Source organism: Labeo rohita, chromosome 20, assembly GCF_022985175.1.
Source record: "Labeo rohita strain BAU-BD-2019 chromosome 20, IGBB_LRoh.1.0, whole genome shotgun sequence".
NCBI lineage: Eukaryota > Metazoa > Chordata > Actinopteri > Cypriniformes > Cyprinidae > Labeo > Labeo rohita.
Window position 1 is genome coordinate 26,131,045 of NC_066888.1, and position 15,670 is coordinate 26,146,714.

Below are 15,670 nucleotides of genomic sequence, written 5' to 3' on the forward strand. Positions count from 1 at the left end.
AGAAACATACCCTCCATTATATGGAGAAAAACACAGAAAATTTTTCCTTAAAAAACATAATTTCTTTATGACTGAAGAAAGAAAGACATGAACATCTTGGATGACAAGGGGGTGAATCTGTGTGAATCTGTGTTTTGGAAGTGGACTTCTCCTTTAACCACTGATTTTTTCAGAGTAGCTGTCCTGAAAAAAAAGAATAAACTTTTCTGCTAAATTAATACAACTAAACAATATTTTCAAACATTTTGCATACATTCAACAAATCTTGATTGAAAATGATACTAAATAAATTATATTTATTTGATTTTCTTCACAAATCACATCTTAAGCTATTCATTGACACTGTTGTCTCCTTGATATGACTTTTTATTGTAAAAAAAATAAATAAATAAATAAAGGCAACCTGATCCAACGTTTGAGAAAATGGGTAATTTTGAGAAAAAAAAAAAAAAAAAAAATATATATATATATATATATATATATATATAATATAAAATATATTAAAAAAATTAAAATAATAAAACATAAAAAATCAACCCAATATTTAAAGGGTTTTGTTTTAAAAAAAAAAAAAGTGCCAGCCATATATATTTTAAAACAACCCTTTAGAAAATATGCATCCTAACATTTAATGCATAAAATACAAAGAAAACATGTATTTATAATTTCCTGCATAAACCACTCTTTGACCCTGACAACCTCTTATAAGTGACAACTGTTTCAAGTAAATCTTTGTGTAATCTCCCAGTAAAAAGGAGTTATTTCTCAAGGATTTGAATTCTTGTTTAATTGTGTGTAATTGTGGGAGAGAGATTTGCAGACAGTCATCCTGACAATGAACTTTTAGCCTGTCTTGAGTCTCTGAGTAATCTTAATAACACTGACACGGTCACATCTCATATCATACGTGAGATCCAGGAGGCAACTAAGGGACAACAAATGTTTAAACTGATATTTAAACGGATGCAATAAATAACATATTTTTACACTCAGGATCTGAGAAACTGCACCATAGATTTTGCCAAAACCTCCTGGGTGATCAAAATAAATATTGTCTGACAGAAATATTGGCTTGGCCCTGACTGAAAGGTCATTTTGCAGTGACAGATCAAAAGACAGCCCAACTATAGCCCTGGTGTTGATGAATGGACCATCATGGACTCACTTATTGCCACTCTGGTTGAAAATGAAAACAGAGAGAAGTCAGAAAATGACAAAAGATCATGATAGGCAAATTACACAGAACTCTGCATTTTAGGAAACATGTGCTTACCACCAGCTTCAACCACCCCCATATTGTGATGTCACATCATTATACTATTAACAGAAGACTAAATAATACAAATCTAAGAGCTAATTCTTTCAATCAGATAGACTGAAAGTAAATTTATAAAATGGATAGTTCCGGTCCTTAATTCTGATGGGATGAGCCCCGTTCTAAGCTGTCGTAAATTACTCTACAAACATACAGTTTTGTTTACATTTGTGTGTTGCTTTGCAACAACTTTGTTGGAACCACAACCATTTCTGAGGAACTGCACTGTTTGGCGGAATGCTTTTATTTATATCCTAACACTTTATATGCTCTGTTTTATTTTGTGAAACCTTACTACGAATATAGAATAACTGTTTTATAAAAGCAATAAGCCCCTCTTCGCGTCGTGCCTAACAACACCTCTTAGCCGTTATAAATTCACTGTAACCCACAGCTTCTTGGGTCTTATTGCTGTAATTAACATAGTTTGAGGGATATTATGTGGTGAAAATATTTGAAAGAAGCAAGAAGATCTGACTACTATATGAAATGGCTGTTTCAGAATGTTAATGTTTTCTTGAACATAGTAGACAAGACTAGGGTGTTTCTACAATTCTGATTTATCTACAGTCGAGGTCAAAAGTTTACATACACCTTGCAGGCTCATCCAATCTCTCTCTTGAAACGTTAGAAATGGCGTCTGATTCATTGTCATTAATTGTTTCGTTCTAACTGTTCTAACTATTCGAGTCGCATCAGGTCATTTTTGTATTCGTATTTGTCAGATTCAGGTATAAATCAGGGTTGCCAGGTCTTCACACCAAAACCCGCCCAATTGCTATTCAAAAGTAGCCCAAAACTAGCCCAATTGCGTTTCGGTGAGGGTCCTCTGTTAAAAAATGCTTTCCAAGGGGTTAAAATAGACATTTTTTTGTCAGGGTTCCCCTCGTAAATTCACATTTCAGGGGCTAAATATGACGTTATTAGGGTTGCTTCAACCCACGGACATCAAAAACTACCCGCGGCAACAGTGTAAAAGTAGCCTAATTCTTGACTTGGCAACACTGGTATAAATAAAGCATTATTCTAACTTTAACTCTAATTATTCTATTATTCTTTCCTTTAGGTATACCCTATTTAATGTAAAAGTAGGATATTTATTCAAGTTTTATGTTTTCACTCTAATGGTCATTCATTCTACTGTTTTTGATAAAACACTAGTATTAGCTATTAGCTTTGTAACTAAATTGCAAGTAGCTTTAAGTCTAGCTAACTAGCTAAATTTTGCTTGATTGTGTTTTAACTACTTTAACCCTTTAACTGTCACTCCCTATCTTGAACATAGACATGAAAATGCACTATCCAAAGTTACATTTTTATAATTCATGAAACGAAAACATTTTGTAATATGATTTTGATGTTTAATTTCTATGGTAATGCAATGTCTGATTTTAAAAATGATTTTCAAAGGATAAATTTTGAGATTTTATGTTTTCAGTTGATATATAATTTCTTAAGATTTCTATTGCATGATAGGAAAAAGTCAATGAAGAAATACAGAAGCAGATGTCATTTATAGGGAAGTTTCAAACGAAAGTGTGTCCTGTGTCTCGCACGTCTCCGCTGGTCCCGTCCAGCCCTCCTGAGTCTCCTACGTGTCCGCTGGTCCGTCTAGCCCTCCAGAGCCCACTCCTCCTGACCGCCCTCCAGTGCCAGCGTTTCCAGAGTGCCCTCCTAAAGCCCTAAATTACCCCAATAATTTATTTTTTTCTGTTTTGATTCTGTTTTCCTGTGTTCCTGCTTCCTTTTTAGTTCCTGTTTGCCCATATTTGGTTTGGTTCCTGTTCTCTTTTAGTTAATTAGACTTCCTTACACCTGTGTTGTTAATCTTCCTTTGTATTTATATCCCTGCTTGTTCAGTTCTGTTTTGTCCAGTCTACCCTTTTACTTGCTGTGTGTGAGTTTTTCTATAGTGTATTCCCCTGCATTTTCATTCTTAAAGACGCGTTTATTACTATTTCCTGTCTTCTCGTTGCCACATGCTACCGTGATAGTAAGTGCAATAGGCTGATTAAATTTGTCTTTATTTTAATGTAATACAAAAACTTTTTCATCAGAGATAGAAATATGATGTAAGATGATAGTGTTAGTTTAAGCGAAGTTAGTTTGAAAATATTTAACAGTTATTTACTAGACACAATTAGACAATATTTAAATAAAATAATAATATTAAAATAATAATAGGGAGTTCCAAACGCTTATATGATACAGAAATGGTCTACATTCTTAAAAGAACACACTTCAAAGGGCTCTACCTATCAAAGGGAGTAGGGCATAGGGATGCTCACTTCTGTTTGGAGTTTACCCATGGTTTATTCAAAGTTAGCAGTCATAAATAGACAAGAACAAAAGTGACACTTCACCTCTCATTTCTCTAAATAAAATCACCAGAGACACATAGAACTGCCATGGAAATTATGTGATTGTCTTATTTTGGTAGATTGCATCACAAGAATCCACTTCAGCAGAATACAGCCGTCTTCCAGTTATATTAAAAATTATTTGAGTGACCTATAAATGGATGGTGAGTATGAGGAAACTGTTAGCACAACATTTGTGTCCTTTAATATGGTTTGTGTGTGTTTTTTCATTGAGTGGAAACAACCATATTTGCACTGTACAACATGTTGTAGAACCTCAGTAAAAATCTGTTTTCCCATTTTCTCCCATAATTATGGTTTCTGTGGAGAATGTAGGAAATAGCTGTGGTGTAACTATACATGATAACTGGACTGAAATTTTAGACATGCATGTTAACATACTTGTTTACATACTTGCTGTAGATGCTTTTATCCAAATAATTAATTTGCATTTTTAGGCATTTATAGTAAAATAAATATAAAGGTCACTTTTTTAACACTATAATTGTATAAACCTATTACTGTACAAAGTAAAACTAGCATAACATATTGTAATGATCATAGGCTGTGGACTGAATCCTGAATGCCTTGGATTACACGAGATATTTTTACCAACCGAATTTGCAAAACGCAAGACTGTCTTTTCTTTTATCACTGTGTTTATGTGTTTTTGTGATTTTGAGAAGCACTGTCTATGGAAACCATTGTTTCATCACATTTCTCATGATCATGTGGGAGATGACTGTTAACATTTTTTGGTTTCATGTATTGCAAAATCTTGAGTCAAAGTTGAACAATGTAAAGGCTGGTATGATGTAAATCTGCTTGTGTGATTTTGGACTGGGTGTGATTACGTGCTCATTGACCCGAAGTCAATTGCAGATTTTTTTTTGTTTTTGTGGGTGGACACTAAATGAAAGCCACACTTATAAAAATTACAAAACTTGTTGAAGATCAGATCTTAAAAGACTGAAAGCTCTGATATCATCTTTTACCTGCACACAAATAAAGAACAAGTTTCACTGGACCTGTCATCATATAAAAGGTATGTTAACCTTAGATATGGATTTAATTAAACTCTATTTTGTATATTGATTATTGGAATTATTATTATTGTTTTAAGACACAACAATCTATTTGCTTATTTGCTTATCTGTCAAATATTTTAATTATTCTGATCTTGTACCATTTTTTCTACTACTTCCAATGTTAATTTTACATTTTAACGCCTATAGAATAAAATGTAAAAAAAAAAAAAATCTACTATCACTTTATTAACAATATAAATTTCTTTAAAAAAAAAAAAAAGAAAGAAAGAAAGCAAAAAAATTGACAGACCCCTTACTTCAAAAGTCTTCTCATATCTAGGTCAGCATGGGCGATTGGGGATTCCTCTCCAAGCTTTTAGACAAAGTGCAGTCTCACTCAACCAACATTGGGAAAGTGTGGCTTACAGTTCTGCTGATCTTCAGAATAATGGTTCTCGGAGCTGGACTTGACAAAGTCTGGGGAGATGAACAGTCCAATATGGTCTGCAACATCAACACACCCGGTTGCTTGAACGCGTGCTACGACCACATCTTCCCCATTTCCCACATGCGTTTCTGGGTGCTCCAAATCATCTTTGTGGCCACGCCAAATCTGGTCTACCTCGGCTACGTTCTGCACGTCATCCACAGGGAAACCAAACTGAGGCAGCATTTACAAAACCAGGAAGAGAAGCGCGGCGTAAAACTGCCCAAATACACTGACGACAATGGGAAGATTTATTACAAAGGGAGCCTGCTGGGTTGCTATATGTTGAGTCTCATGGTGACCATTTTGTTTGAAGCAGGGTTCATTGTGGCCCAGTACTATTTAATCGGCCTTTGGATGCCCAAACAGCTAGAGTGTATAGTAGATCCTTGCCCTGCAATCGGTGTGCATTGTTTTACATCCCGCCCAACTGAAAAGACCGTCTTTATTGTCTTCATGCTCGTTGTGGCATGTGTGTCTTTAGCTTTGAATCTCGGAGAAATATTCTATCTAATGGGCCGTAGAGGCGAACAAAAGAGGAGGACACCTGCAGTGGCTGAGATGCAGAAATTGCCCCCCACTGAAACATTTTGCTGAAGAAAAAAAATCACAGTTCCCTTAAGCTTACTGTATCTACTAACTTTGTAATGTCACTTTTTACTTGTTTAATAAACCATCATTCTATTGATTTAAAGAAACAAATGATGCATTTTCTCTAATCCAATTTTAATTTGTGATTACATTTAAAAATCTCCACACATTGTGAGAAATCATTATTAGCTTCTTTCAAGGAATGTCTTCAGTTCCACTTTTCCAAATCGCCCTACATTTGCAAAATGACTACAACCACTTTTAATGGGTAGCAAAGTTGACATGTAGCTTAGTTGATATTTTTAGTGTTTTGGGCCTATACTCAACATGGAAGCCTAGAACTACTGATCATATGGTATGTTTAGAAATCTATATTTCATAAACAAAACATAAGTTTTAGTTAAACTGTCTTTGCAGCAATAATACTTGTGTAACACTGTTGACAGTCAATGAATCCACTCTTGACACGGGTTTGCTAGTTTAACCCAGGGTTTTATGTCATATGGCTTTTTCAACATATAGTAGTGTGATTGGGAAAAATATAATTGTGTACTAGAAAATTAAGCATCGGGGCTTTATATTGATGAAAATATAATAAAAATATTCTTCACGGACATGTACCCACAATTATAGAATGACCCTACTATAAAGCTACTACAACAATCATTAGAATGTTAATGCACATGTTTATGCGTTTTTACATTATTTATGTATGTTTCATATTAGCTTTGTATTAATAATAGGCTTTGTTATAATTTTCAGCAGAAGTAGCCCTACACACACTCTTAGAGAAAAAAGGTACAATAGCTGTCACTGGGGTGGTACATTTTCAAAAGGTGTGTTAAATGTACATATTAGTCCCTAAATGGTACATTTTTGTATCTACATGGTGCATATTATTACTTTTCATAAGGTAGGCCTACGGCGCAGTGACAGATTTTGTACTTTTTTTCTAAAAGTGCAGCGATTCGGTGATTATGAACTGATTTATTCTAAACATATAATGAGTGCAAATATAAATACACCCAGCGTGTTGTTTATAAGGTGCAGGAAAAAATGGTTAGACATTATTAAAAATTGCGAGTGAGGTAAATTGTCATGTATTAACCGGGAAAAGATATCAAACCGGGAGACTTGCATTGTTCGTGTGTCTTTCCACCACATGGAGGTGTACGAAGATCACAAATTATTAAAAATCAGGCCCCTTCAGACACCAGTGCATTTTCAGTTCGTAACACTTCAGACAGATCAATGCAATATTTATAACCCTGAAAAACAATAATGCTGTGCTTAGAAAACAAACTGTAAAATTTTAAAACTGGCGAATTTTTTATTTACATGTAAAAAAAAAACAAAAAAAAAATCTATAAATAAATAAATAAATAAATAAAAATAAAAAATGTTAGGCAAGTAGCAAGACATCCGAGAAACAACGTTGGCATTATTGACGTCAAATCTGGCGTGGCACGTCAGACGCAATGTTTGAATATAAAAACTTGAAATATGCAGAAACTACTTAAATAGGGCAAACTAGATTCCAGCAGCAGGTGAGACGTATTAAGTACTTCAGCGATCAAGATCATCTTTTGGGGAGGTTTGGACATGAGGGTGAGTAAATGATACAATTGATATGTTTGGGTGCTCCTTTTAATTCTTTGCCGAAATTTTTGAAACTTCCCTGATGAAAAAAACAGCTAAAACCAGCCTAGGCTGGTTGGCTGGTCTTAGCTGGTTTAAGCTTGAAGTAGCTGGTTTAAGCTGGTCTCCCAGCCGGTCTAGGCTGGTTTTAGCTGGTTGTTCCAGCTGGTCTCCCAGCCTGACCAGCTAAGACCAGTCTGGAAGTGGCCAAAACCCCTGTAAAACCAGCCTGCTGACCAGCTAAGACCAGCATGGATGATTTTCAGCAGGGTTGCAAGTCCTAATAATCAACCCTTACACATCTCTAGCTGAGCAATACTTTTAGTAGTGAACATTTACATTATTTACAAAGGTTTTAAAACATCATTTAACTAATGAAAACAGTTCATGATTAAAAGCACGATACGTAAGTGCTAAAATTAATTATTCTGAACATGATATGTGTGCAAATATAAATACACACATAAAAACAACGACCAAGTGTGTTTGTATAGGACAAGAAAAATGTATAGACCTTATTAAATATTGCGAGTGAGGTAAATTGTCATTTATTAACCGGGAGAAGTTTGGGAGACTTGCATTGCTGGTGTGTCTTTCCACCACAGGGAGGCGTATAAAGATCACAAAGCATTGAAAAATCAGACCCCCTCAGACACCAGTGCATAAAATAACAGACAGATCAATACAATATAATAATGTTGCGCTTAGAAAACAAACAATGAAAAAAGGACTTAAGTTTTTTTTTTATTCAGGATATTTTTATATAAAGGGACACCCAAAAAAAATTTTTTCATTTACTCACCCTCATGTCGTTCCAAATTGGTATCAGTTTCTTTCTTATGTTGAACACAAAAGATATTTTGAAGAATGCTGATAATCAAACAGTTGATGGTCCCCACTGATTCTATAGTACTGCTTTCCCTACTATGGAAGTCAATGGAGCAATCGAGACCAACAAATTTTTTTTTTTTTTCTTCAAAATATCTTTTGTGTTCAAAAAAAAAAAAAAAAAATTGGAAATACCTTTTTTTTTTTTTTTTTTTTTTTTTCATTTTTGGGTGAACTATTTTTTCAGTTTAATCAAGAGAAGCAAAATGACTTAAGATATTAAGTCTTATTTTCCAAAAAATGTTATGAAAATTAAGCAAGTTTATGCTTAAAGGAGAAGTTCACTTCCAAAACAAAGATTCACGTATAATGTACTCACTCCCTTGTCATCCAATATGTTCATATCTTGCTTTCTTCAGTCCTAAAGAAATTATGTTTTTTGAGGAAAACATTTTAGCATTTTTCTCCGTATAGTGGACTGCTATGGTGCCCTGATTTTGAATTTTACAAATCATTGGAAAATCAGAACCCTCAGACACCAGTGCATAAAATAACAGATAGATCAATACAATATAATAATGTTGCACTTAGAAAACAAACAAAGAAAAAAGGACTTAAGTTTTTCTTTATTCAGGATATTTTTATATAAAGGGACAGTTCACCAAAAATTTTTTTTTTCATTTACTCACCCTCATGTCATTCCAAATTGGTATCAGTTTCTTTCTTATGTTGAACACAAAAGATATTTTGAAGAATGCTGATAATCAAACAGTTGATGGTCCCCATTGACTTCTATAGTACTGCTTTCCCTACTATGGAAGTCAATGGAGACCAACAAATGTTTTTTTTTTCTTCAAAATATCTTTTGTGTTCAACAAAAAAATAAATAAATTTGGAACTACCATTTTTTTCATTTTTGGGTGAACTATTTATTTCAGTTTAATCAAGAGAAGCAAAATGACTTAAGATATTAAGTCTTATTTTCCAAAAAATGTTATGAAAATTAAGCAAGTTTATGCTTAAAGGAGAAGTTCACTTCCAAAACAAAGATTCACGTATAATGTACTCACTCCCTTGTCATCCAATATATTCATATCTTGCTTTCTTCAGTCCTAAAGAAATTATGTTTTTTGAGGAAAACATTTTAGCATTTTTCTCCGTATAGTGGACTGCTATGGTGCCCCGATTTTGAATTTTACAAATCATTGGAAAATCAGAACCCTCAGACTCCGGTGCATAAAATTACAGACAGATCAATACAATATTATAATGTTGCGCTTAGAAAACAAACAAAGAAAAAAGGACTTAAGTTTTTTTTATTCAGGATATTTTTATATTTACATTTTCACGTTTTGTTATAATATTATTTTTAATTAAAAAGGTTTTTTTAAATGCCGTTTCAATAAAAAAAAAAAATGTAGAAGTGTACTCCACATTCCATCATAGGAATAGTTAACCCACAATAATAAAAACATAAATAGATAAAAAATTAAAAACGTCAGGCAAGTAACAAGACATCTGAGAAACAACGTTGGCAGTATGACGTCAAATCTGGCGTGTCACCTCAGACGCAATGTTGAATATTGATGAATTAAAATTTTGAAATATACGCATACTACTTAAATAGAACAAACGAGATTCTAACAACGTTCCAACAACGTATGAAGTACTTGAGTGATACCTTAAGATCTTCTATTGGGGAGGTTTGGACATCAGGATGAGTAAATGATACAATTGATATGTTTGGTTGCTCCTTTAATTCTTTGCTGAAAATTATTGAAACTTTTAAGTCCTAATAAACATGTCAACCCCTACACATCTCCAGCTGAGCAATACTTTTCTACACCTTAACAAGAAAAAACATAGTTACATTATTTACAAAGGTTTTAAAGTCATTTTAACTAATGAACACAGTTCATAATTAAAAGCACAATACGTAAGTACTAAAATTAGCATGAGCTATGCTTTTATGAAACAAATAACTTCATATACTAACGCTTCTCTCCTCTCATACAGTTACAAGAGAGAATCTATTTATGAAAATAAGAAAACGTTGTGTGTTACAACTATATAACAATTCTACAGTAAGACAATTAGAGCATTGCACAATTTTATAAAAAGACATAAATGATAAGTCATATGGCAAGTCATTATTTTAATAAAGGTTAAAAGTTAAATATAGTCCATCTAAAATTACCTGAAATGCTCTGTGGCACCATGCAGATGTTCATCAACATTCATTCTGGTGTAAACATTGTTCAAAAAGACATACAATCATTTTACACCAAAACAAAAACAGAGCAAAACCAGATGATCACAAAATGGATTGAATTTGAATACCCAGATCCTACATTCATTTAGCTATGGATAAGCTTACAACATCTAACATGAACTTTTCAGCCTTAAGTTTAGGTAAACTTTGAAGTTCCTGTAATGTACATCTTTGATCCGTTTAAACCTTGCAAAACCATGCTCATCGTTTCTTGGACCTGCGGCATATCAGGTAGAACATCTCGATCACGTTCAGAAGCAGAGAGATACATGACACCACCAGCATGAAGATGATAAAGATGGTTTTCTCTGTGGGACGAGACATGTAACACTCAACCGTATAAGGGCAAGGAGATTGGGAGCATTCTATCTTAGGGATCATGACGAAACCGTAAATATAATACTGGCCTACAATAAATGCAGCCTCAAGCAATATCTTAGCAAACAGGCTGGCTAGATAACTACCTAACAATTGGCCCTTGATTAAAACTTTGCCATAATCGTCGGTGTATCTGGGTTGTTTGAGGCCTTGCTTTTCCGCATGGCTTTCAATCAGCTGTTTCAGTTTCTTTTCTTTGTGGAGGATATGCAGAACGTGGCCGAAGTATAGGAGCGTTGGCGTGGACACAAAGATGATCTGAAGTACCCAGAAGCGAATGTGGGAGATTGGAAAGGTGTGATCGTAACACACGTTCGTACAACCGGGTTGCTTAGTGTTGCAGATCATTTTTGATTGTTCGTCGCCCCACACTTTTTCAGCCCCAGCTCCGAGAACCATGATCCGGAAGACAAAGAGAACAGTGAGCCACACCTTCCCGATGACCGTGGAGTGAGACTGCACTTTGTCCAGCAGCTTGGAGAGAAAGCCCCACTCTCCCATGCTTGTGCTTGTAGTATCTTCTCTGCCTGGAAAACTAAATGAGAAAGACAGCATTTTGAGTGGTTGGGTTTTAATCTGTTTAAAAGTCAGTTTCTCCTAAAAATGTATTTATTATTTATTCGACATCATGTCATACAAACTCCATATGCATATGCAGTGCAAAAACTGAATTGTCTTGCTTTCCAGTACAAATATCTAAAGATTCTTAAAGGGACAGTTCACCCAAAAAAATTTTTTTCATTTACTCACCCTCATGTCGTTCTAAATTGGTATCAGTTTCTTTCTTATGTTGAACACAAAAGATATTTTGAAGAATGCTGATAATCAAACAGTTGATGGTCCCCATTGACTTCCATAGTATTGCTTTGCCTACTATGGAAGTCAATGGAGACAAACAAATGTTTTTTTGTTTTTTTTTAATATCTTTTGTGTTCAGCAAAAAAAAACAACTTTGGAGCAAATGCTCATCTTGCCTTGCTCTCCCTTAACTCTGTGTATTCTGGCTCAAAACAGTTAGGGTATGTCGAAAAACTCATATTTTCTCCGTCAACTTCAAAAATAATTTCAAAATCATCCTACATCGCTGCAGAAGTACCAACCCAGTCTTTGCAAAGTGAACATGCAAAGAAGATCAAACACCCTTAACAAAAAAGGTAAAACAGTGATATAGGATGACTTTGAAGTTGAGGGAGAACATGAGATGGGAGTTCTTCGACATACCCTAACTGTCATGAACCGGGAAAAAAAACAGTCCAGGCAGAGTAAGACAAGATGAGCGTTTGACATTAAAAAGTATATAAATTGTATTATTTTTTATGAAAATAACCAATTGTTACACTAGATAAGACCCTTCTTCCTTGGCTGGGATCGTTCATAACCGCATTTGGGATCGTTTGAAGCTGCATTTAAACTGCATTTTGGAAGTTCAAAATCGGGGCACCATAGCAGTCCACTATATGGAGAAAAATGCTGAAATGTTTTCCTCAAAAAAACATAATTTCTTTACGACTGAAGAAAGAAAGACATGAACATATTGGATGACAAGGGGGTGAGTACATTATATGTGAATCTTTGTTTTGGAAGTGGACTTCTCCTTTAAAAGAATAGGGTAAGCAAAAATAAACTTAGTTTGAAAACAAGATTATTTTTCTTAACCCATTGACAGATTTTCCTAGTTTTAAACATAAACTCACTTAATTTTGACATTGCTAAACAGTATGTTGATTTGAGAGTTTTTAGATATTTATAATGGAAAACAAGATAAAAATACTAAGAAAGAAATATTTTTTTTGCTGTGGGCTATTAGGTTTCACTGAACACAAGTAGTTTTTTTGTACATGACGCAACTCCAAAAAGGAGAAAAAACACCAAAAATGTCAAATTTATAGAAAGTATCCCAAGACCCAAGAAAATTTTAGTCATTTTTCAGTAATAATGTTAAAATAGTGCATGAAATAACATTATATTTTATTCTTTATCTAAAACACTTTCTATTTTAAAAAGTAAAAAAGATTGTAAAACTTTACAGTAATGCCATTTGTTAACATTAGTTAATGTATCAACTAACTTGAACAAACAATGAACGATACATTTATTACAATTTATTAATCTTTGTTCATGTTAGTTAATAAAAATACAGTCGTTCATTGTTTGTTCATGTTGGTTCACAGTCCTTTAACTAATGTTAACAAACACAACTTGTGATTTTAATAATGGATTAGTAAATGCTTAATTATGATATTAGTTGTGATATTAGTAATGCTATCATTAACTAATATTAATAAATGCTGTAGAAATTTAGTTAATTCTCAGTTCATGTTAACTAATGTAGACATCACAAATGTATTGCGCATTATGTGATTCGCATTGCATTTTGTTCTTTTTTTGTATTCCTATCAAATTCCAATCTAGGAATAGTTCACCCAAAAATGAACTTCGTCTCAACACTGCATTGTTTTCTACCTTCCATAGATGAAATATTAGTTATTATTCAATGACCAACGCTTGCTGATTGCAATCAATGTCATACTACAATAAAGTCATAAATATTGTAGAATCTGCATACGGGCCACATGCGAGTTTCGGTAGAGGGGCAAGATTATCAGAGAATACGGTAACACTTTACAATAAGGTTCATTAGTTAACTACATTATTTAACATGAACTAAGAATGAACCATACTTCTACAGCATTTATTAATCTTAGTTAACGTTAATTTCAGCATTTACTAATGCGTGATTACAATCACGTTGTATTTGTTAACATTAATTAACACACTGTGAACTAACATGAACAAACAATGAATGACTGTATTTTTATTAACTAACATTAACAAAGATTAATAAATAGTGTAATGTATTGTTCATTGTTCGTTCATGTTAGTTAATATATTAACTAATGTTAATATGGCACCTTATTGTGAGGTTGGTAACACTTTACAATAAGGTTCCATTAGTTAACGTTAGTTAATGTATTAACTGCCATGAACAAACAATGAATAATACATTTGTTACATGATTTCTTAATCTTTGTTGATGTTAGTTAATGAAAATACTGTCTTTCATTGTTAGTTCATGTTAGTTCACAGTGCATTAACTAATATTAACAAGTACAACTTGATTTTAATAATGCATTAGTAAATGTTGAAATTAACATTAGCTAAGATTAATAAATGCTGTAGAAGTATTATTCATTCTTAGTTCATGTTAACTAATGTAGTTTACTAATGTTAACTAATGAACCTTAATACTTTAATAATTATGTATAAAAAAAAAAAAACACAGTACCTTTGTGGGCTGTGACAACAATCCGACGTTCAGAAGATAAGAGCGTTCAAGGTGCGGTGTTAAAATCTGCTTTAAACAAAATATGAATTTGAATTAAACATCAAAACACTCACATAAAGAACGATGAGTGGCACTTCAATGGACAAAATCAAAAAGGGATTTTTGACAATAAATAATTCTAGGCAAGTAATTAAATTTGTGTTTTAATGACGGAGAGAAAAGAATATGCAACTATCAAGCAAGATTTCTAACATTGTGAATGACTGACTTCTTCAATGTAGCATTCAGTTTGAAGAGTGAATGGTTAACATTTAGCAATCACCAAAATCCGTCTGTATACTAGTACAATGTAACTTTATTAGATTAGAATCAGTTTTGTTAGTTGTTTACAATCTTTAACTAAACTTTACAATATGTATCACATATAATTAGCAAATAGATCCTTAGACAAATGTAAAATATGTTAAATGTATATTCCTACCTGTGACAGCTTGCGTCTCAGTACGGTGCTGATTGACTGTGTTGCTCAATGATTAAATGGCATGTGTTAGGTGTAAAGATTGAACTTCAGTGCACTGGATTTCACAATGTCTTTTTTAGCTGCCACCTTCCTCTTGACATCTGATTAAAGTTCCATGGCCATATTTGGGATAGCAAGATAAAATTGAGCCCAAAGTTAATTATTAATCATGCTAGAGAATCTAGGAGAGATACATACATGTGAGACAGAATCTCTGTACGTTTGTATTCTCACGTAGCATATGAATAGATAAATATACACGTGCAGTTCATTCACAAGAACTTGGCACAGTATATTGATTAACCGTCATTGTGAACCGTCATTGTGCATTACTGAAATTTTTGCACACAATGAAACTGGGAAATAAACCACTGTGTTTTTAATGTTTCATCATGAGAGAAGAGAACAGAATAAATATTCCCTTGACATGCACAAGAGAAGGAGCTTTTATAACATAATGAATCCTTGAGTTTTAGTAGTGTATTCATCATCGGAGCTGTAGTTATTCTATGCTGGAGTCATTAAAAAGAACAGTGATAAAAAACAGCAGCGTGCTTTTATTTGAGATATGCAAGAATAACATATCAGCATAAAGATGCAATACAAACAGGTAGAGGAGTAGGGTTGGGTATCGAGTAATAGAGTAAACAGAGTAAATCATCATTTTGAAAGTTCATTTGACATTCCAAATAATGTTAAAGATTTTTCGACTACGTTGTTATGCCAGGAGATGGCGAAAGGGGGCTGTTAATATTGTATTTGTCTTTGATCATTCATTCAAAAATACTAATTCATCCAGTAATGAACTAAGTAAAGATTCACAGTGAGTGAATAACTGAATCATTTGCTTATAAATTAGGCCTACATGTGATTTTGTTAAGTTGTCTAATGTTTTTTTTCCTTCAGAATCGTAAAAGAATCACAACTTCCATTTAAAAAAACAACAACAGCAATAACCCAATTTATC

General features: G+C 33.4%; 2 protein-coding genes across 4 annotated transcripts; one reads left to right on the forward strand and one right to left on the reverse strand.

Moving 5' to 3' along the window:
• Nucleotides 1–4,514: 4,514 nt before the first annotated feature.
• Nucleotides 4,515–5,884, forward strand: gja12.2 (gap junction protein alpha 12.2). Of its 2 annotated transcripts, none has more exons than XM_051137896.1 (2): nt 4,515–4,720; nt 5,029–5,884. In XM_051137896.1, the coding sequence occupies exon 2, from the start codon at nt 5,050–5,052 to the stop codon at nt 5,785–5,787; it is 738 nt and encodes a 245-aa protein (XP_050993853.1). In that variant the 5' UTR covers nt 4,515–4,720; nt 5,029–5,049; the 3' UTR covers nt 5,788–5,884. The 2 variants fall into 2 exon arrangements, with proteins under 2 accessions (XP_050993853.1, XP_050993852.1); XM_051137895.1 differs by having other exon boundaries at nt 4,517–4,720; nt 5,044–5,884.
• Nucleotides 5,885–9,545: 3,661 nt separating this feature from the next.
• gja12.1 (gap junction protein, alpha 12.1) lies at nt 9,546–14,802 on the reverse strand. Of its 2 annotated transcripts, none has more exons than XM_051138669.1 (3): nt 14,665–14,802; nt 14,184–14,249; nt 9,546–11,432 (listed from the first exon to the last, which is right to left on the reverse strand). In XM_051138669.1, exon 3 carries the CDS (start codon nt 11,396–11,398, stop codon nt 10,721–10,723), a length of 678 nt encoding a protein of 225 aa, XP_050994626.1. In that variant the 5' UTR covers nt 11,399–11,432; nt 14,184–14,249; nt 14,665–14,802; the 3' UTR covers nt 9,546–10,720. The 2 variants fall into 2 exon arrangements, with proteins under 2 accessions (XP_050994626.1, XP_050994627.1); XM_051138670.1 differs by having other exon boundaries at nt 14,184–14,252; nt 14,665–14,795.
• Nucleotides 14,803–15,670: the final 868 nt, after the last annotated feature.

Coding starts and splice junctions, on each gene's coding strand:
- gja12.2 (XM_051137896.1), top strand. CDS start 5,050: ATGGGCGATTGGGGATTCCTCTCCAAGCTTTTAGACAAAGTGCAGTCT.
- gja12.1 (XM_051138669.1), bottom strand. CDS start 11,398: ATGGGAGAGTGGGGCTTTCTCTCCAAGCTGCTGGACAAAGTGCAGTCT.